We start from the raw sequence: 22,307 nt of genomic DNA on the forward strand, positions 1-22,307 counted from the left end.
AGTGAGTATGAAATCTTGGGGACATGGATATTTAAAGGTTGGGCAATAGTAGAAGAGTCCAAGGAGTTAAATGAGGAGCCAGAGAGATGGAAAGACAATAAGAGAGGGATCCCATTAACATTTATTGATGTCTTATTTGGGCTGGTCCCTCCTCGCACCCCTGCAGGTATCCCCACAGAAATCAGAAGAGTTTGTTTAAAGAAGAACAAGTTAGTTGACAGTGTAAAAAGGCAGCATGAAAGCCAAATAAGATAAGGACCGATAAACTGTTTATTAACAAATAGGTTGTTGGTGATTTTAGTAACAGCAGTTTCAGTGGAATAGTTGGAGCATAAGATTCATCACAAGGGATGATAAAAGAATGGTTCTGCTGTGAAAGATAAAAGATGAAATCATATATGGGACTATGTTTGATGCAGTAAGTTTGTAATATGGTTTTTTTTTTTTTTAAAGGTGGTGATTTTCTTTCTTTCTTTCTTTTTTATTTTTTGAAAGCGTGGAGTCCTAACCACTGGACCACCAGGGAATTCCCTGTAATACAGTTTTACTTCAATGTAATAAACTAGTGAAAAATAGGGAACTGTGACCTGCTAAAGGCAAGAATGTACAGTTTGAAGAGACCATAGGGAGCACCTGGACTAATCACCTTAATTTACAGATGCAGAAACTGAGGTCCAGAAAGAAGAGATGCCTTGACCAAAGTCCTGTGGATGGGCAAGGTCATTTGATGCTGTTCATATCAGAGATACAATCTTGATTTCGAAGAGACTTAGTTGCCGCTTCTGTTACTGAGTGGTGGGATATATAGTCAAGGAGGTATTTGTTCGAGGTAGGAGCATGAGCAGCTTTTATAATGATTCCAGGTTTGAGATATGTCAAATGAAATGTCATTTTCATTTTCTACTAACAGTACCAGATTGGCCTCTCTTTTCGGACTGGATCAGGCAGCTGCTGGCCATGGAAATGAATTCTTCCACTACACAGCCCCAAAGCAGCCTAAGAAAGGCCAGGGAACAGCACCAACAGGTAAGTTAAGAGGTTAGGATTGGCCCCTGACAGGTTAGTTGGAATGATAAACAACCTTCTAAAAGTGACATGCCAGGTCATCCCTCCTTGATCAGTCTGGCCAAGCTCACCACCAGCGAGGTGCATGCTGCTCTGAGCTCTGAGATCCTGAATTCTGGCGGCTAGGTAGTATGCTGTTTTTTTGTTTTTTTTTTAATTTATTTATTTGGTTGTGCCGGGTTTTAGTTGTTGCATGTGGGCTCCTTAGTTGTGGCATGCGAACTCTTAGTTGCCGCATGCATGTGGGATCTAGTTCCCTGGCCAGGGATTGAACCCAGGCCCCCTGCATTGGGAGCGCAGAGTCTTAGCCACTGCACCACCAGGGAAGTCCCAGTATGCTGTTTTTTGGAAACTGATGGAGGAAGGTCACAGGCAAGCTCTTCTGCCCCATGTGGACACCACTCTCCAAAACTTTGCCCAGGGTGCTCTACGTAGGCGCCGTCCAATATTTTGGCAAGAAGGAAGAGCTGCTTTTCCCATCTTTCACCTGGGTGGGTTAGATATATGCTGACAGTGAATTTTTCCCAACTAGAGAATGATGCTCAATGCTGTATCCCCTGAACATTTCATCAGGATGAACACAAGACATATTGAATGAAAATTTGTTGAACGAAAGGAGAAAAGGGGGGACTAATATTTCTAAAAAACCTATGTGTTTGGTCTCAGGTGCTTCACCTAGATTGTCTTATTTAATTCTCACAACAATTCTGTGAAATAGGTGAGACTACCACCATTTTAGAGGCTCAGAGAGGTTTAGGCACATGGTTAAGGTCATACAGCAGTAAGTGACAGAGTTGAAATTTGAACCCTGATCTGACTCACTCCAAAGCTTGTCTACCATCCTCTACACTTTGCTGTCTTTGTGTAAGAATCTGAAGAGGAGTGAGGGACTGATAGAAATAGCCCAGAGCAGAACAGGTGGTAAGGGACATTAAATTAAATATTTGTTGAATGAAGAAGAAAGTATTGAATGTCTTTTATATGCTAGGCGCAATGCCAACACTGAGAATGTTGTTACGATATTTAGAGTTGAACAGTTGCAACAGATACTGTATGGCCCATAGTCTAAAATATTTACTGTTTGGCCCTTTACATACAATGTTTGCTGACCCCTGCTCTAAGTCTTACCTGTCACTTTTGGCAGCTTTGCTGTGGATTGCTGGCCCTGTTCTCCAAGCCATAACCTGGCCAGATTTCTAGTAGGCTATGCTTTTACATTTCCTGTGGCACAACTCTTCTCAGCAGTGTACTTCTAACTCAGTTTAAAGTGGTTGAATTAATGAATGTGGATAAAAACAAACAATCTCAGTCCCCACCCAATGAAGTAACTTGCTTTTTAAAATTAGAAAACAACAACTGTGAACTAATTATACTTTTAAAGGGGAATTATAGAGGTATTTCAACTTAAAACTACTGTCTTATGTAGGCATTTACAAATAAAATAAAAACTTGCAATACAGGAGACGCTCTCTGTTCAAGGAGTATTTATATAACAAGTCTTTTTGGGAAAGGAGGTGGCTGCAGCATAGTTCTTGAATCTCTTCAGATCTCTAGAAAAACAGAGCAACTGGACAAACCTTGGATAATATTTACAATAAAACCAATTGAAAAGGTATCCTTATGAACGCCCCCAATACAAGCAGGTATGGACACAAGGCTTCCGTGGTGTCAACATTTGCATGGGAGAAAACAAGGAAGCAATGGGAGAATATTTGAATCTGAGAATGGGCGAACCCAAAGTGGCCAACAGGTGTTCATGGGAAATGTGGCAGGCCAAGCTGGAACTGCAAAGCATTTTGCCCATTTTAGTTATGGGTAAGTACAAGGGGTTGATGATGGTGACTAGAACAGGAGCAGTCTTGGTCCTATGAAGTGTTGAAACTCATCCACTATGGTGACCTTCCAGGAGAGGTCCCCACCCTGAGTAGGACCTGCTGAGAGTGGAATTAAAATGAAGGAGGATAGGGATATTGAAAGTGAAGAAGAAAAGATCCAGATAAAAGTAGCTCTAGAGGGCTTCCCTGGTGGCGCAGTGGTTGAGAGTCCGCCTGACGATGCAGGAGACACGGGTTCGTGCCCCGGTCCGGGAGGATCCCACATGCCGCGGAGCGGCTGGGCCCGTGAGCCATGGCTGCTGAGCCTGCGTGTCCGGAGCCTGTGCTCTGCAACGGGAGAGGCCACAGCAGTGAGAGGCCCGTGTACCGCCAAAAAAAAAAAAAAAAAGTAGCCCTAGAATAGAATCAGGAAGTCTCAGGAGGAAGCCCATTCTTCCCGCTTTTTTGAACTCTGTATCCAACAGAGCAGTGAGTTCCACGAAGTTAGGAAAGCCACCCTGAGCCATGCCTCTGTCTAAAAGTTCAGGAAAGCAAATTTCACATAAAAATGAACAATAGAAAAGTATCAGAGTCAAATGCCATGCAAAGTTATAAGAGCAAGGAGCAGAATAGTATCCCTACAGTGAGAGCTCTACTCTGTGAGAATGTTTCTTACTGAATAGATCAAAACTAAAACCACCTATTACCATTAAGAAAATAACATAAGACATGAAATGAGAACATAAGTGAGAATTTTAAAATCTCAGAAGTAAGTGACAGGACTTAGGCAAGAATTAGAGATGTCAGAAGAATTATTTCAGAAATGAAGACTAAACTAGAAGGAACACAAGAATGAATAAACACAACAGATTATGCCTTAAGAGAAATAGAAGGTTAACAGGAGGGTGTTTTTAAAATAAGAATTAAAAAATTTAAGAGATAAAAAGTTTTGAAAGGAAAGTGACCAATATTGAAGATAGCAAACAACTTCCAACGTGTGGAATATACATATGTATATTCCCTGAAGAATTTAAAAAAAAAAATAGGGGGGGAAAACAGGCACCTAAAACTATAATTCAAGAAAACTTTCCTTGGGAAAAAAAAAAAGATTTGAAAATACATATTAAAAGCAGTCCTCATGAGCGGGGAATTCAAGAATCTGTACAATACTGATTTCCGAGAGGAAGACGTGTTTAACCAATGAGAAGATCACATGATTGTGGCATCTGACTCACTTATCCCTCTAGCAAATCCATGAACAAGGGTGTTAAGTAGAGAGATGAGAGTGTACTGGGAAAAGTTGAAACTAACCTGAAGGAGGATGCTAGGCTGACCTTGGGGAGACAGTAATTTTTCTGTGTTTCAGACTTGGCCTGATAACTGAGGCCTTAGTTCCTCCGTTTTTTGGTATTCACTGCTTCTCAGGAGAAAAGTTTTATTGTAGCATTACATACAACTGGAAAGTACTGATTGAATTTAAAACTATGTTGTAGGTTTTTACAAAAGAATAAGGAAAACAAGAACAACCCAGACTAGGAAAATAAGCCAACAACATAAAATGGGCAATTCATCAAAATAAAACAAAGTAAATGGCCAATACAAATCTATAGAAAATGTTAAATTTCTCCTTCCCTGTAATCAATAAATGCAAATGAAAACAACAGTCAGGTGGCATTCCCCTTTCCCTAATGCCACCCGTATCCCATTGGTAAAGATTTAGAAAGATTATCTCCCCTTGCTGTCAGGGATGCAAAGCTGGCCTACTTATACTGCTGGTGGGAGTGTAAACTGGTAATGGCATTTCTCAAGGGCATTTGGGCAGGTTGTAACAAAACCTTAAAAATTTTCACACTCTTGCATGCCATAATTCCATTTTTGGGAATTAATTCTAAGAAAGTAAATAGAGGTACATGCAAAAATGTGCATTTTAAGGACGCTCATCATAGTGTTATTTATCATAGAGAAAAATTGGAAACAGCCCAAAGAAATGTCAAACAATAGGAAGTTGGATGAATTCTAGTAGAGTCAACATAGTATTTAACCATCAAAAAGTGTTTTTAGGACTATTTTGTGTTTTGGAGACTGTTTTGAAAAGTATAAGGAAATGCCTACACTAAGTGAAAAAAGGAGATTGTCAAATCATTAATTTTCTTTAAAAAAAGATGAAAAAGCTGGAAAGTTTATGTGTATAGAAAAAGGACTAGGAATAAATACATCATATTATTAATGTTTATTTTTGGATGGTGAGATTATAGGTAATTTTTTTATGTGTTTCTGTATTTGCTAAGTTTTCTACAGTTGTACATGTACTCTATAACCAGAAAAAGGTATTTCAGTACTGTTAACAAAATTCAGCTGAGTAAATTTTAAAGATCTTATTGGCTATATTCAGTGATTCATGAATTGAGAAGCATCCAATCTAGTAGATAGGGGCTCTGACAAAATGAAAGTCCTTTATAGGCAGAAGGGAGCAGGAACCAGGCAGAAGGGGGAGTCTAATGTAACACTAGGCAAAAAAGTGGGTTGCTTATTACAAGGTTACTTTCCTTTAGGGGGTAGCAGAGGTCTATCAAACAGATTACCTAATTAGTGCTGATCAGATCATTCTGGTTTAAGATTCCATTTCTGGGAGAGCCAAAACTGTAATTATATTGAATCTCTGTTTGGTGGGGTGGGTCTTAGCCTAAGTGACCCCATTTTGGGCCTGTTGTCTTGTTTTTAATAACCACAAAAGTAATCAAACAAGGATACTTTTGAAAATAAGTTCTTGGTTGCTATGGCCATGCCTGTGTTCTCAACAGATTCATGTGGTGAGTGTGAATATGTTATTTACTCTAAATACACTATTTTTAAATGTTAGTGTTACTTTATACCACTGTAAAAGTAAAGTAATGGATATAATCTTAATATCATAAGTTTTCTACCCCAGAAGTAAGGGAAGGGGAAACAGCTTCATTTTTATTTATTAAAGCTGTCAAAATACTGGAAGGAGAAAAGGAAGATGGAATGTAACCTTGTTTTCTAGACAGTGCTTCTCGTCCAGCCCAAAGACTTGTTTGGAGTGGAGCCAGAATCCTGGGTTCTAGTCCTAGCCTTGCTACTGTTATCGTGTAAGGCACTTGGGGGCTTAGAGCCTCAGTTTCCTCATCCCCAGACACGGCCATAGGGCCATTTTGTGGATCAAATGAGGACAATGGTCATGAAAGCATTGTAACACTAACTACAAGGTTAAAGAAGAATTTTGAAGCTGCTTTAAGGGTTAAAAATCAGTTTCAAGCAAGAAATGAATGACAACTTTGTTTTCTGCTTCATCTCTTCGTCTTCAGGAAATCAGGCGACACCAAAAACAGCACCCACCACAACAGGCACTTCCACAGTATTGGTTGCAACAGCAGTCCATGCATATCGCTAGTAAGTAGCTGAGAAGGAACACTTTATAAAGTTGGTGGGGGTGTGGGTTAAGCTCCTGCATTTTGCAGTAAGCCTTTCTGTTCATTGCAAAATGGCTACTCAGTCCTGCCATAGACAAAGTATCAGTAATGCTTTTTAATGTTTCATTTGGAGAATTTTGCACACAAAACTTTGAAGAGCCATTATCTTGTGTACTTTCTCTAGGAACTGCTTATACCCTCAGCAACTGCCTTTTTAAGCGCTCAAAGAAAGCCACTCCACTGAGATATCATGAATAGTAGATGTTTAAAGAGTAAAGAAGTTGTATATGAGCTTTAAATTATAAACTACTCACCTCTGTCCCTTTCTAGAGGCTGAATGACTAGATTCCCCACTTTATATGGCAGAAAAGAAAGCTGGTTCTACTTAGTTGAAGGAAGTATTAATACCTGTTTTTCTTGCTTCTGTAGCACAAATGGTCAATATGTAAAGCAGGGCAAATTTGGTGCTGCAGTCCTGGGAAATCACACAGCCAGAGAGGTAAGATTGCCTCCTCGTCTCATGTATATTCACGTGTCCCAAATTATATCAGTGAGCCGGTTTTTATCGGGACTTGTCTGATGTCTTACATATCAGAGGATTAGATTGATTGTTTGTACTGAATGTGAATTTTTAATGTTAGATATATAATAATATTTATAGTCACATTTTGCTTACTGTTGTGTATTAAAACAAATTCAACTGCTCAAAGTCAGTAAGTTTGACCTTTGTAAAATGGATCTAGCTTAAGAATTTGGAGAGTTTCAGAGTAAACCGTTTACCGAGGACATCCTTTTTTTAGGTAGTGAACAACATTTAGTGTACCACTTAGAGCATGACCACCGTTTATCCTTTGAAAGTTTGATGAGTTGGGTAGTCGATCACACAGCAAAATATTGGTTTGAGTCAAAAAGATGTGGATAGAAGTGTGGAGACTGATTTCCTTTTGTGGGTTGTATCTAGCTTCAAATTCTGCTCCAGAAGGTTTTGAACATTGTTGAAATATGCATAAGAAATAATAGAGGGCTTCCCTGGTGGCTCAGTGGTTAAGAATCCGCCTGCCAATGCAGGGGACATGGGTTCGAGCCCTGGTCTGGGAAGATCCCACATGCCGTGGAGCAACTAAGCCCATGCGCCACAACTACTTAGCCCGCGCACCACAACTACTGAAGCCCGCGCGCCTAGAGCCTGTGCTCCACAACAAGAGAAGCCACTGCAATGAGAAGCCCTTGCACTGCAACGGAGAGTAGCCCCCGCTCGCCGCAACTAGAGAAAGCCCATGCATAGCAATGAAGACCCAACGCAGCCAAAAAGTAAATAAACAAACAAATAAATTAAATAAATCTATTAAAAAAAAAGAAATAATAGAATTTCAGAGGTCCAGGTAACATGGAGTCCATGCACCTCAGAGACTCTGAGACACTGAGAGAGAAGATGACCTGTTCAGGGTAACTAACATAATGGACAACACTCATTTGTATTAAAAACAAACAAAAAGCTTAATTTTGGAAATTTGGAAACACCTATAAAAATAGTGGGTCAAGAATAACAAACACCCAGATACCCATTACCGGTCTCTAGCAGTTATTAATCTTGTTTCATCTCGACTGCAGCCTGTTTTCCTTCTTCCCCTGCTCCAATTATTTTGAATAAATCTCCAGCATACAGTTTTAGCTGTAAATATTTTAGTATGTATCTCTACAAGGTAAGGATTTTTAAAAACACAACCATTACGCCATTATCGCACCTAAACAAAACCTACAATAATTCTTTGATCTCATTCTCTACCAGTTAGTATTCAAATTTCCCTGATTATCTCTCTCTCTCTTTTTTTTAAAGTTTGTTTTAATCTAATAAGGTCCATGCATTGTAGTTGGTTACTGTGTTCCTGAAATCTCTTTCATTCGCCCTTTGGGAGGTAAATAATGTCTGATTGTCTCTCATTTTGTTATGTTAGCAGCCATTGTTGATTATTATCTAGATCTATTAATTCATTAGGAGTTGCCATTTGGATTTCAAAAATCTGGTATTGGGACTTCATCACCCTTCACCTCCAGATAGGATGTAGCATGTTGTGGCAGGCAACAGTCCCACTGTGACCATTATAAAAAGACAGATAAATTGCAAAAATTATGTTTTAAAATTCATTAGAGAGCTATGGAAATTATGAGGACTAGATGAACTAAAATTTTGAGAGGAAAGAGCCAATGAGCTGAGTGTTTCCTCTTCCCTGGGGACCTTTGCTGATGCTTACGAGTAGACTAAACATCAGGTATGTCCCAAACAGAGAGAGACTACTGGGGGAAAGAGACATTGGTAAAAACTAGAGGAGCTCCAAACACAAGATTAGTTTTTCCCCATGGGACATTTTTTTTTTTTTTTTTTTTTGCGGTACGCGGGCCTCTCACTGTTGCGGCCTCTCCCGTTGTGGAGCACAGGCTCCGGACGCGCAGGCTCAGCGGCCATGGCTCACAGGCCCAGCCACTCCGCGGCATGTGGGATCTTCCCGGACCGGGGCATGAACCCATGTCCCCTGCATCGGCAGGCGGACTCTCAACCACTGCGCCACCAGGGAAGCCCCCCCATGGGACATTTAATGAGTTTGGAGGTGGTGTGGAAGTCCAAGGGCTGTGCCAGAAAGGCAGAGGGAAACTTCTGCAATCTTGTGGGGCATAGGAGATAAAATCCTACTGTAGGGTGGGAAAGCAACAACCTTCCTCTCAATACATGTGCTAGATTTTGAACTTCATGGGGAGGAGGCTAAAGAATCTCAGCTCAGAATCTCTGATGGGCAGAAAAGTCAAGACTGAGGAGTCAGAGACCTTCCAGACTCTTAATCAAAAGCTTACGAAGATAGTGCTCAAGAGTAGGAACAACCAGAAATGGACCAGCTCTTAATAAATGTGTGATCCTTTCCTGACCAGCTCAGTCTATAAGATTAGCTCCTCACTCTATCTGCTTCACATAGGGTAAAGAAAATCCTTTCTGGTGCAAGATTGTGTATGAGCCCCCATAGTCAGTCCCTCCCTCCCTTCTGGGGTTGAATTTTAATTTGTGTGTGTGTGTGTGTGTGTGTATTTGTGTGTGTAGTAAATATATAGGAGACATAAAATTTGCCATTTTAACCATTTTTAAGTGTACAGTTCAGTTGCATAAATTACATTCACAGTATTGAGCAACCATCACCACTATTTCCATTTTTTGGTCACCCCAAACAGAAAATCTGTAATCACGAAGCAATAACTCCCCATCCCCCTTCCCTTACTCCCTGGTAACCTCTAATCTACTTTCTATCTCTATGAATTTGCCTACCCCAGGTATTTCATATAAGTGGAATCATACAGTGTTTGTCTGGCTTATTTCACTTAGCAGAATGTTTTCTCAAGATTCATCCATGTTGTAGCATGTATCAGAACTTCATTATTTTTTATGGCTATATAATATTCTATTGTATGTATATAACACATTTTATTTATCCATCCATCATTTGGACACTTGGTTGTTTCCACCTTTTGACTATTGTGAATAACAGGCAGTGAACATTGACGTATAAGTGTATGTTTGAGTCCCTGTTTTCAGTTCTTTGGCATGTACACTAGGAGTGAAATTTCTGTGTCATATAGTAATTCCTTGTTTAGCTTTTTGAGGAACTGCCAGACTGTTTCTACAGCATCCATACTGTTTTACATTCCCACAAGCAATATATGAGGGTTCCAGTTTCTCTACTACCCTGCCAACACTTTATTATTTTTCCTTTTTTTTTATAGCCATTCTAATAAGTGTGAAGTGGTACCTTATAGTGGTTTTAATTTGCATTATCCTAATGCCTAATGATGTTGAACATCTTTTCATGTACTGTTGGCCGTTTGTATATCTCATAGTCACCCCTCATACAAATAAAAACACCAACAAAATAAAGACATAGCTAACTATAGTTAAAGAGTAGGGTCAAAATGAGAAGAGATTAAAGTGGATGGTGAGAAGATGTAAGTTAAACTTTAAGCTTTAAGGGATGAACTGAGTTTTGAGTTTTATGCCTATATGAAGCCTGACTCCTGACATCTTACTGCTGATTTTGTATTGCCTTTTAATTTCTGTTCTCTCTTTTTTTCCTGCCCATCTTTGCTTGAGTACAGTATAGGATTCTTCTTTACATCAGTCAGCAACAGCCAGTTACTGTTGCCAGGATTCATCTGAACTTTGAGCTAATGGTAAGGCTTCCTGTATTGGAATCATCAATCCTTTGGGATTGGTTTATAGGAGAGATTGATCTATGCATACCTGGTGGGAACTAGATCCACTACTTCCGCTCTGGAGAGCAGAGTGGATAGCTTTTTTTTTTTTTTCCTTTTTTTGGCTGTGCTTTGTGGCTTGGGGGGATCTTAGTTCCCTGACCAGGGCTTAAACCCGGGGCCTCAGCAGTGAGAGCACCAAGTCCTAACCACTGAACTGCCAGGGAATTCCCCAGAGTGGATATCTTAACAGAGCTTCTTGGAAAGGTCTCTTGGCTGCCTTCTGGGAATGTGGACTATGGGGTGATTGGTGGAGGGTGGGAGGGAAGAAGAAAGTTCCCTGATAGCTCTCTTTGGGTCCACCTGAGTCAAGGCCCTTCTACATGAGCTTAGGCAGCCAGATTTATCTGCTACACTGCCTGCAGTTGAGTTATCCCAACATTTCTCCTTTCCCCAGGTTCGGCCCAATAACTATAGCACCTTTTATGATGATCAGAGACAAAACTGGTCCATCATGTTTGAGTCTGAAAAGGCTGCTGTGGAGTTCAATAAACAGGTAATATCTATATATTTTTTAGTGACAAGCATTAAAAAACCCACTAAATTCATCAGTTGCGCTTACTGTATTTTAGGGAAATAATAAGAATACTTATTGAAATTGCTTGAAAATGAGACTTTAAGGAGAAAAAAAAGGCTAAATGTAAACTTACATCTTTAAAACACTTTCCACTTCATAAATTATCTTAAGGAATAAACACAACTCTTTTTTTTTTTTTTTTTTTTGCTGTACGCTGGCCTCTCACTGTCGTGGCCTCTCCCATTGCGGAGCACAGGCTCTGGACGCGCAGGCTCAGCGGCCGTGGCTAATGGGCCCAGCCGCTCCGCGGCATGTGCGATCTTCCCGGACCGGGGCACGAACCCGTGTCCCCTGCATTGGCAGGCGGACTCTCAACCACTGCGCCGCCAGGGAAGCCCACAACTATCTTTTTAAAGTAGTGTTTCAAGAGAATTTTTTAAAGTTATTTCATGGTCATTATAGAAAATTTAGAAAAGCATGTTTTTAAAAAAATCATTCATAATCTTACTACCCAAAGTAATCACTGTTAATGTTTCATTTTTTTCTATTCATGAGTTACATAAGTAGTTATAGCCCTTTAAGAGCTCTTGCTTATTTTATTTAATGATGTAAAATGCATCTTTCCCCACCTCATGAAAAATTATTTAGAAACATTTTTGAAAGCTGCATAACATGAATGTTCCTTAATTTATTTAATCATTCCCTTACTTTTAGGCAGTTAGATTATTTTCAGTCTCTGAGATAAATGATACTGTAGTGAGCATCTTCGCTATACAGATTTGTATACAAATCTGTCTTTTTTTTTCCCTCTGATTATTTTTTAGTCTAGAAGAAGTGAAAGATTGAATCAAAGGGTTCATATATTTTTAGGTTCTGTATACACTTTGGCACACTGCTTTTCAGAGAGATTGTACAATTTTACATCCCTGTCATTCTCTCACTATGCCTTTGCCAGCATTTAGAATTACTGTCTTTTTTCCTTCTTAGTCTTATTCGCTTGATAAAAAATGACTTCTCATTGTTTTAGTTAGCGTTTCTGTGATTGCGATAACGAAACTTTTTTAAAGAAAATGAGTAGCAAGTTTCTAAGGTATACTATGTTTAAACATTGACTATAGAAAAACTATTCATAAAGATGTATCTGAATTCCTTGCCTAGAATCTGTGCTAAGGCAATATGGGTAAATCTGTAGGTGGTAGAGATATGAATTCTGGGAATACAGCATGGTTTTGTAAAGGGCCTTTATTTTATTGTCTTTAGAAATGCATTTTGAAATTTTTTAGCGGCTCCCCTAGCTTTCACAGGTTCCCAAACACTGAAGCAGTAAATCAATATAGTAATGATAGCTAATGTTTATTGTGTACTTACTGTTATTTGCCAGGCACTGTGCCAAGTACTCTACTTGTATTAGCTCAGTCTTCATAACTACCCTAGGAAATATGCAAAGCTTTTATCTCCATCTTACAAAAAAAAACTCTGAAATAAGGTTCACAGCAGTTAAGTTATTTGGCTGAGGTCACAAGTTAATAAGTGACAGTGCCCAAATCTGTACCCAGACAGTATGACTCCAAAACCATACTTCTTAGGCACTTTGATTCCTGGCGAGATTACTGACTTTGGAATGGTTTACTTCTGAACATGTAATCTGTTTTGCTAGTGGGTGCCACTGTTTGGAAAAGAACATTAGCAATAACTGAGTGAGTACTTACTGAGCTTAAACTAAGTTTATGCTGCTTTGATTTCATCGCACAGGTATGCATCGCCAAGTGCAACAGCACCTCTTCCCTGGATTCAGTGCTGTCACAGGACCTTATTGTAGTAGAAGGCCCTGCTGTAGAAGTTGGAGATTCTTTGGAAGTGGCCTATACCAGCTGGCTCTTTCAGAATCACGGACTGGGCCAGGTAAGAAAATGTATCCTGCAAGTTCTTTTGTAATTTAAACAGCATGAGAGCTATTCAAATGTAAGGTGTTATTACTATGAACTGCTGCTTTTGGCAAATAGAAATCTTTGAGGAGCCCTGCTTTAGTCTCTACAACTGCTTTTGGGGCATAGCCATGAAATGCTAATGTATAAAATCTGCTCAGTGCCACTATGTCTCTTCTACTTAGAGAAAGGAAACCAGTTTTGCAAGTATCATTTTTGGTAATTGTTCATATGTATGTCTCTTCCTATACCAGTTTTAAACTTGAATATATTCTTATGGGATTAGGTTTTAAAACTTTTTAGACTTTCTCACAGTTGTTTCTCCGTTTTTCGTTTTTTCTTTTCTTTTTTTTTTTTTTTGCGGTACGCGGGCCTCTCACTGTTGTGGCCTCTCCCACTGTGGAGCACAGGCTCCGGACGCGCAGGCTCAGCGGCCACGGCTCACGGGCCCAGCCACTCCACAGCACGTGGGATCCTCCCGGACCGGGGCACGAACCCGTGTCCCCTGCATCGGCAGGCGGACTCTCAACCACTGTGCCACCAGAGAAGCCCTTTTCCGTTTTTCTTATACTAGATACTGTGAATAGATTGGGCTTGTTTTGTTTTTTTATTATTAAGCCCTCAAAAGTAGTGTGGTGTGATAGAAAGAGCTTTCGACTATGAGTCTAAAAAATGTGGATTCACGTCCCAATTTTATCCTAACTTGACTTTGTCAAGTCATTTAAGCTCTTAATTTTTTTTTCCTGTGAATGGAGCTTAGTGGTGCTCACCCTGCTTTCTTGGCAGGATGGCTGTTGGCATCAAATGAGATAATTTATCTGAAAATTCTTTATAGATGAAAATATTTTTAAACACTTGGTAGGAGAAGTTTATTTTTTTCTAAACCTGGAAAATCCTTGCCTCAGAGATATTCAGTGTGATAACACCTTTAGCCATGATGTGGTCTCTTCTTTTCAGGTCTTTTAAGAAGTATTTTTCCAGTTTATTTGACATTACCTATTTCAGAAGTACTGTGCTGGTGTGTATTAAGTTGAATATCATAATGATTATTATTATTTTTGAAATTGGCTAATCTTGTTTATTTTGATCAACTTTCAGGTTTTTGACTCCACTGCTAACAAAGATAAGCTGCTTCGCCTGAAATTAGGATCAGGAAAAGTCATCAAGGTAAAGGCTTAACTGTGTTCTTATTATATATGGGTTTATCAGTTGCAGTGGGCTTACTTTGTAAAATTTCTAACCTGGGTATATTTTTGGAGAATCTGGAAAGGCTTGGTTAAAAAAATAGGAAGAGAAAAATGTGCTATGTTACCTACATTTGGGAAATTTTTACCTGTGAGACAATATATTGAAGAAGGGTACATTTCTTTTCTCTAGTCCCTACATTTTATTTTTCATCCTTTGGTTCTGAGGGAACTATTAAATTCTTCCTATCGCCTAATTGAGAAAGAGGTGAAACTGTTTCTTCTAGAAGTGTATCATAATGGGTGATTCTGATTTGTCTGGGATGCTTTATATCATGGTGGGAAGCAAGTACAACATAGCAGGAGGAACACTGGGATTGGAGTCTGAGGACCTGGGTTCATGTTGTGAATTTCTTCGTTAGCAACTGTGGAAGCATTTTATAAAGTAAAGAGTATTTTAGGGACTTCGCTGGTGGTCCAGTGGTCAAGACTCCACACTCCCAATGCAGGGGCCCTGGGTTCAATCCCTGGTCAGGGAACTAGATCCCTCAAGCTGCAACTAAGAGCCTGCATGCCGCAACTAAAGATCCAGCACGTGGCAAAAAAGATCCCGTGTGCTGCAACTAAGACCTGGAGCAGCCAAATAAGTAAATATTAAAAAAGAAAAAAAGAGTATTTTACACACGTGGGGTGTCATTGTGTCAGGACATACTGATGCGTTGTAAAGTACTCATTTATCCATGTGGCAGAATGGTTTTCTCCATAGCTTTGTTTATGACTCCTTTTCCCAGAATCCCTTAGAAACTTTTTCCTGTAGATCGTAGCAGTTGGGGCATGACCCTTAAAGTTAGACTCATCTAGTGTTGAAATCTTGGCTTAACAATTTACTAACTGATCTTGGGCTAGTTACTTAACCTCTTTAAGCCTCAATTTTCTCTTCTGTAAAATGGAGATATTGCTATTAACCTTATGAAGTTATTTTAGGGATTAAACAACATAATGGAAGTAAAGCACTTAGCAAAGTACTTAGAAAAATGTGTTTAATAAGTGATAGCTTTTATTTCTATTTTAATGCCATTCTTCTGTTCCAATTTCTCTCATCATCTAAGGTAAGTATATTTCATACAGCCCTGGATATGCTGTCTTTTACAAGTGAATTGAGAAGCAGTATTCTAGATATTCTTATAACCAGTGGGGAGGGGGGAATATAAACCCGATGATCCTGTACTTTGTTTTGTCTTATGAAAAGGTTTGTATCTGATGAGCTTTTCCTCTTCTCTGATTCCTAAAGAGCTGGGAGGATGGAATGGTGGGCATGAGAAAAGGAGGGAAGCGATTGCTTATCATCCCGCCAGCCTGCGCTGCTGGCTCTGAAGGGGTAATAGGATGGACTCCATCAACAGACTCGATCCTGGTGTTCGAGGTGGAGATTAGGCGGGTGAGTGAAATGTTGTGTTTGATGAGTCCTCTTTGCTAGTTAAGTAAAATGAATAAATCAATGTGTCGAAAAAGATTCTGAAGATATCTTTTTTTTTTAAGTAGAAATGGTATAGTTGGAGAGAACAACAGCTTTGGAATCTAAAGGCCAAGGTTTATGTCCTTCTTGGCTCTGTATTCATAGTCACTTCTCTACACTAACCTTTTTATTTTATCTGTAAAATAGTGATTCCTGCCCAATGTTCACACCTTTTGATTTAGTAATTCTATGGCTACAAGTGTATGCTATCAACATGTTTACTTAAGAGTGCAAAGATACCTATATATAGATAGATAAATAGAGATAGATACATAGTTTCCTCGCTCTGCCACATTGTTTGTGATAGTAAAAAACTGGAAACAGCTTAAGTGTCTATTATTATGAGACTGGTTAAATTATGGTTCTTCATAGAGTGGACTTCTATGTAGTTCTTAAAGAATATCCAAAATCTATTTTTAAGTGAAAGAAGCAAGTTGCTAAACAGTATGGGGGGACTTCCCTGGTGGTCCAGTGGTAAAGAATCCGCTTTACGATGCGGGGGATGCGGGTTCGATCCCTGGTCAGGGAACTAAGATCCCACATGCCACGGGGCAACTAAGCCTGTGTGCCACAACTACTGAGCTCCCGCACCACGAGAGAGCCCGCGTGCTGCAAACTACAGAGCCCACGCACCCTGGAACCCGCACTCCACAACTAGAGAAAACCCACACACCACGACTAGGGAGAAGACTGTGCACCACAACAAAGAGCCTGCGCCTCGCAGCAAAAGATCCCGCATGCCTCAATGAAGATCCTGCATGCTGCAACTAAGACCCAATGTAGCCAAAAATAAATTCAAACAAACAAACAAACAAAAAACAGTATGGTAGTATGATCTTGTGTTTGTGTGTCTGTGTGTCTGTGTGTATACAAATGAATATATGTATATGCCCATATATTCATATAAAATTTCTGGAGGCATTAAAAGAAATGAAATGATTTTCTCTGGAGAATGGAAATGGAGTTCAGAAACTTCTACTTTTTTACATTCTACCCTTTGTACCATTTAAAAATTTTATCAAGAATAATTTCTATAATAAAGTTTTAACAAATTGCGGTTAATTAATGTTCCCCCTCCCCCACCACCAAAAAAAAAGACTCTGCTTTATACTGTGATTATTAAGTCTGAATGTGATAATGTTTGTGACTATAAACTATAAAGTACAATGCAAATAAATATTATGACCATCCTCATTGTGATTATTCCTTTATTCCTGCTGCAACAAAGGATATGCATTTTTTTGTTTGTTTGTTTGTTTTTGCTGTACGTGGGCCTCTCACTGTTGTGGCCTCTCCCATTGCAGAGCACAGGCTCCGGACGCGCAGGCTCAGCAGCCATGGCTCACAGACCTAGCCGCTCCACGGCACGTGGGATCTTCCCGGACCAGGGCACGAACCCGTGTCCCCTGCATCGGCAGGCGGACTCTCAAACCACTGCGCCACTGGGGAAGCCCAGGATATGCATTTTTTATTAATGACTCTTTCCTAATTGGACACCCTTATCTCTGGTGGGCATTCCAGTCCTCTTTGACTGATGTGCTTCCAGCTGCCTTTTTCACAGCTTTTATATTCTTTCTCAATTTTCCTTTGAGTTTGAGGAAGTCAGGGGTGGTAATAGATAACAAACCATTTTGAATCCATTAAGACTGACATTTTGTAAACATAAGAAAAAAATACCCTATTTTACCAATAATCAAAGAATTACAAATTGATTATTAAACTGACAAGGCTGGGGGAGTTCCCTGGTGGCCTAGTGGTTAGGATTCTGGCTTTCACTGCCGTGGCTTACATTCAGTCCCTGGTCGGGGAACTGAGATCCCGCAAGCCGTGAGACGTGGCCAAAAAAAAAAAAAAAACTGACAAGGCTGATACAGAACGATAATACCCAATGTGACAAGAGTGTTAAGAAAGATTTATATACTACTTACGGAGTATAAAGTAGTTTACCCTTTACGGTGTGAAATTTAATGGTATATATCAAAAGTTTTAAAAATAAGCATACCTTTTATCTAACAATTTCACTTCTGGGAATTTGTATTTTGGAAATTATTATGTGCGAAGAGAGATAAAGCTATTCTTAGAAGTATTGTTTGTATAGAAAAAATTAGAAATAAATTGAATATCCAACAACTAGGAATTGGTGAAATATATTTTATGATAACATAGATATTTATGACTTGTGTTCCCAAAATCCTTTGGAGACTTTTTCCTGTAGATGATAACAGTTAGGGGCATGACCCTTAGACCTACTCTTCAGTAGTTAAAAAGGATGTTGTCGATTAATAATTTAGTTAACTAAATAATAATTTAGTTAACATGGAAATATGTTAATGTATCAGTGAGTAAGCAAAGCAGGGTACAAAACGGTATGGCCCCATTGTTGTAAAACACGCACTTACACACACACACACACGCACACACAGATAATATAAGTGCAAAATATTACATCCAAAATTCTAAAAACGTTATTGCTTAGTGGTTGAAATGCAGGTGATTGTTACCTTTTTTTTCTCTTTTGGCTTATCTACATTTTCTGATTTGCCTACAGTGACTAGGTAATGACTTGTATAATGAAGAATAAGTAAAATGAAAGGAGAATGGAGGGGGAAGCGTGCCTTTTTTTGTGGTGTATTAGCCTGTTCCATCTGTGGTTGATCTTTCCCTAGGTCAAATTTGCTAGAGATTCCGGCTCTGATGGGCACAGTGTTAGTTCCCGGGATTCTGCAGCCCCTTCACCCATACCTGGTGCTGACAGCCTCTCTGCTGATCCTGTTGTGTCACCGTCCACATCTGTTCCTTTCAAATCAGGGTAAGATACTGGAGTTGTATAAAGCTCTTTTATTGTCCATGTAAATGATTCTTAGAGGGGTTCAGAAATAGGGATATAGTTGAAAACTAAAATAATTTTAAATAATTGGGAAAAAATGGGATGAGGGAAATGGGGAAAGTAATTGCATCAGATTTTCTGACAAAGGATTAATATTCATACTCTATAAAAGCACTAACTTAGATATAAAAGAATACCTGCCAAACTCTGGAAGAAAATTGGACAGAAGGTATAAACACAAAATATATATCCAAGGAAAGAAATGTAAATAATAAGCATTTGAATGGAAAATTGTCCATCTTCACTAGCTTTCAGAAATTATACAAACTAAAGAAGAGTTAAAACTCTGTTTTACAGAGATTAAATTGGCAAACATTTTAAAAAACAATTTGTTTATACAGTATAATCTAGACTCGTGATTATGGATTTTGTTTTTATCTCAGGATATGTCTTATTTGCTTTCAGGGAGTCAGTTCTTCGTTCCAAATCTAACTCCCTCAGTGAACAGCTTACAGTAAATACAGTGAGTATATAAGTCTATCTCCTCATCCCCAGTTGGCTAGAAGGGTTTCATGTGCCTAGGGTATAGTAGGTTAGAGAAAAAAAATGTTGAAAAATGTTGATTTAGGCTAGAAATCAGTGGTTATTTTATTCATTTCCCTTACTTGAGAGTCAGTATAAATTAGCTTGGGCTTCTGCATCAACAGACTTGGATTCAAATATTTATTCTTATAAGCATGTGGCTTTGAGGAAATTATCTGACTTCTCTGGTCTTCAGCTTCTTCATATGTCCACTCTCGCCGCTCTTATTCAACATAAATTTGGAAGTCCTAGCCACGGCAATCAGAGAAGAAAAAGAAATAAAAGGAATACAAACTGGAAAAGAAGAAGTAAGACTGTCACTGTTTGCAGATGACATGATACTATACATAGAAAATCCTAAAGATGCCACCAGAAAACTACTAGAACTAATCAATGAATTTGGTAAGGTTGCAGGATACAGAATTAATGCACAGAAATCTCTGGCATTCTTATACACCAACAACAAAAAATCAGAAAGAGAAATTAAGGAAACACTCCCATTTACCATTGCAACAAAAAGAATAAAATACCTAGGAATAAACCTGCCTAAGGAGGCAAAAGACTTGTACTCAGAAAACTATAAAACACTGATGAAAGAAATCAAAGATGAAATAAACAGATGGAGAAATATACCATGTTCTTGGATTGGAAGAATCAATATTGTGAAAATGACTATACTACCCAAAGCAATATATAGATTCAGTGCAATCCCTGTCAAACTACCAATGGCATTCTTCACAGAATTAGAACAAAAAATTTTACAATTCGTATGGAAACACAAAAGACCCCGAATAGCCAAAGCAATCTTGAGAAAGAAAAATGGAGTTGGAGGAATCAGGTTCCCTAACTTCAAACTATACCACTAAACTACAGTAATCAAGACAGTATGGTACTGCTACAAAAACAGAAATATAGATCTGTGGTACAGGATAGAATGCCCAGAGATAAACCCACGCACATATGGTCACCTAATTTACAACAAAGGAGGCAAGAACATACAATGGAGAAAAGACAGCCTCTTCAATAAGTGGTGCTGGGAAAACTGGACAGCTACATGCAAAAGAATGAAATTAGAACACTACGTAACACCATACACAATACAATTAAAAAATGGACGGAAGACCTAAATAGACATTTTACCAAGGAATACATACAGATGGCCAAGAGGCACATTAAAAGATGCTCAACATCACTAATTATTAGAGAAATGCAAATCAAAACTACAATGAGGTAGCACCTCACACCAGTCAGAATGGCCATTATCAAAAAACCTAGAAGCAATAAATGCTGGAAAGGGTGTGGTGAAAAGGGAACCCTCCTGCACTGTTAGTGGGAATCTAAATTGATACAACCACTATGGATAACACTATGGAGGTTCCTTAAGAAACTAAAGATAGAACTACCATATGACTGAGCAATCCCACTACTGGGCATATACCCTGAGAAAACCATAATTCAAAAATAGTCATGTACCACAGTGTTCATTGCAGCTCTATTTACAATAGCCAGGACATGGAAGCAACCTAAGTGTTTGTCAACAGACGGATGTATAAAGAAGATGTAGCACATATATACAATGGAATATTACTCAGCCATAAAAGAAAGGACACTGAATTATTTGTAGTGAGGTGGATGGACCTAGAGTCTGTTATGCAGAGTGAAGTAAGTCAGAAAGAGAAAAACAGATACCGTATGCTAATGCGTGGACATAGAATCTAAAAAAAAAAAAAAAAAATGGTACTGATGAACCTAGTTGCAGGGCAGGAATAAAGATGTAGACATAGAGAATAGACTTGAGGACACGGGGTGGGATGGGAAAGCTGGGGCAAAGTGAGAGTAGCATCGACATATATACAGTACCAGATGTAAAATAATTAGCTAGTGAGAAGCAGAAGCATAGCACAGCGAGATCAGCTCGGTGCTTTGCCATGACCTAGAGGGGTGGGATAGGGAGGATAGGAGGGAGGCTCTAGGGAGGGGATATGGGAACATATGTATGCATATGGCTGATTCACTTTGGTGTACAACAGAAAGTAACACAGTATTGTGAAGCAATTATACTCTAATAAAGATCTATTAAAAAAATAAATAAAAAACAAAAAAAATGGAAATAATTCTCACAGCCCCTCTAAGTGTTCCCGTGATATGTTTATAAAGCACTAAGCTCAAAGCCTACATAGAGCTTGTCTTCAGTAATCTTGAGATTTTTATGAGGTTTAAATGAAATGATACCTATGGAGTTTTTAGTATTGTGTCTGGCATATTGTAAGAGCTCAATTAACATTAGCTCTGTTATCATAATTACTGCTAATGCTACATATCTTCATACTTTCATTCTCTCAGAGGAATTCTACACTAATTCACCAATTAGTTGACTTCTATCAGGTTTCTGGGCCTCTGTGTTTCCCCAACTGTAACATGAGAAGACTAGCATACTGTTGTAGTAAAATTTGGATTTGAAGACCTTTAGAAGATGTACACTGTGTTTGCTGCTGCTCTGCCTGGTCCGTGAAGGCATCTGAGTTTACTACATGTGGATGAGATGATAGCTGAAGTGCTTCAAGTTCTAAAGCTCTGTGGCTTTCACCTGCCACATTGGGAAACAGGATAATTGTATGAAGTGAAATTGATGATTAATTTCTCTCCAACACTAGTTTATTTGCTTATATTCAGTCCAAAGCAGAAATTAATTAAGCAAATAATTGATCTGATATGTGTAAAAAGTGATCTAAACCCAGAAGGTTAAGCCAGAGAATCAAGAAAATTGAAAAACAGTTTATAATCTCAGATCTTTGAATAGCCACGATTGTTCAGTATTAGTTCTTTTGTAGTCTCGAGACACAGCTACTTTTGTCACCTGTTTCTAAGCTTCAGTAACTTTTCGTAGACTCGTGCTCTCCAACCTTTTTTTTTCTTTCTTATTTTACAGTTTTGGTTTTTTAATTGAGGCAAAGTTCACATAATATAAAATTAACCATCTTTTGGTTCTTTTTACATTTAAGTTTTTATTTTTTGTTTTGAATAGGTAATTACATTCACATGGCACAGTTAGCAAAACAGTATAACAAGATATACATTGAGAAGACTCATTCCTACCCCTGCCCCCATGTACCCTATTTTATCTCATCCCCAACCTTGGGTAACTGCTTTTATTAG

General features: G+C 38.8%; 1 protein-coding gene across 6 annotated transcripts in view; it reads left to right on the forward strand.

Moving 5' to 3' along the window:
- Window positions 1-22,307, forward strand: part of FKBP15 (FKBP prolyl isomerase family member 15) — a 55,671-nt gene that overhangs the window by 7,711 nt on the left and 25,653 nt on the right. For 5 of the 6 annotated variants that reach the window (XM_027105150.1, XM_027105148.1, XM_027105149.1 and 2 more), the window contains exons 2-11: window positions 911-1,026; window positions 6,206-6,290; window positions 6,740-6,809; window positions 10,445-10,519; window positions 10,998-11,096; window positions 12,870-13,019; window positions 14,141-14,209; window positions 15,518-15,664; window positions 18,409-18,551; window positions 19,035-19,092. In XM_027105150.1, coding sequence (XP_026960951.1) covers window positions 911-1,026; window positions 6,206-6,290; window positions 6,740-6,809; window positions 10,445-10,519; window positions 10,998-11,096; window positions 12,870-13,019; window positions 14,141-14,209; window positions 15,518-15,664; window positions 18,409-18,551; window positions 19,035-19,092 — 1,012 coding nt within the window. The remainder of the gene's footprint in view (window positions 1-910; window positions 1,027-6,205; window positions 6,291-6,739; window positions 6,810-10,444; window positions 10,520-10,997; window positions 11,097-12,869; window positions 13,020-14,140; window positions 14,210-15,517; window positions 15,665-18,408; window positions 18,552-19,034; window positions 19,093-22,307) is intronic. The other variant, XM_027105153.1, reaches the window with a different exon arrangement.

This window comes from Aethalodelphis obliquidens, unplaced genomic scaffold, assembly GCF_003676395.1.
Source record: "Aethalodelphis obliquidens isolate GAN/ISIS:26980383/991018 unplaced genomic scaffold, ASM367639v1 scaffold7, whole genome shotgun sequence".
In the NCBI taxonomy this organism is placed as follows: domain Eukaryota; kingdom Metazoa; phylum Chordata; class Mammalia; order Artiodactyla; family Delphinidae; genus Aethalodelphis; species Aethalodelphis obliquidens.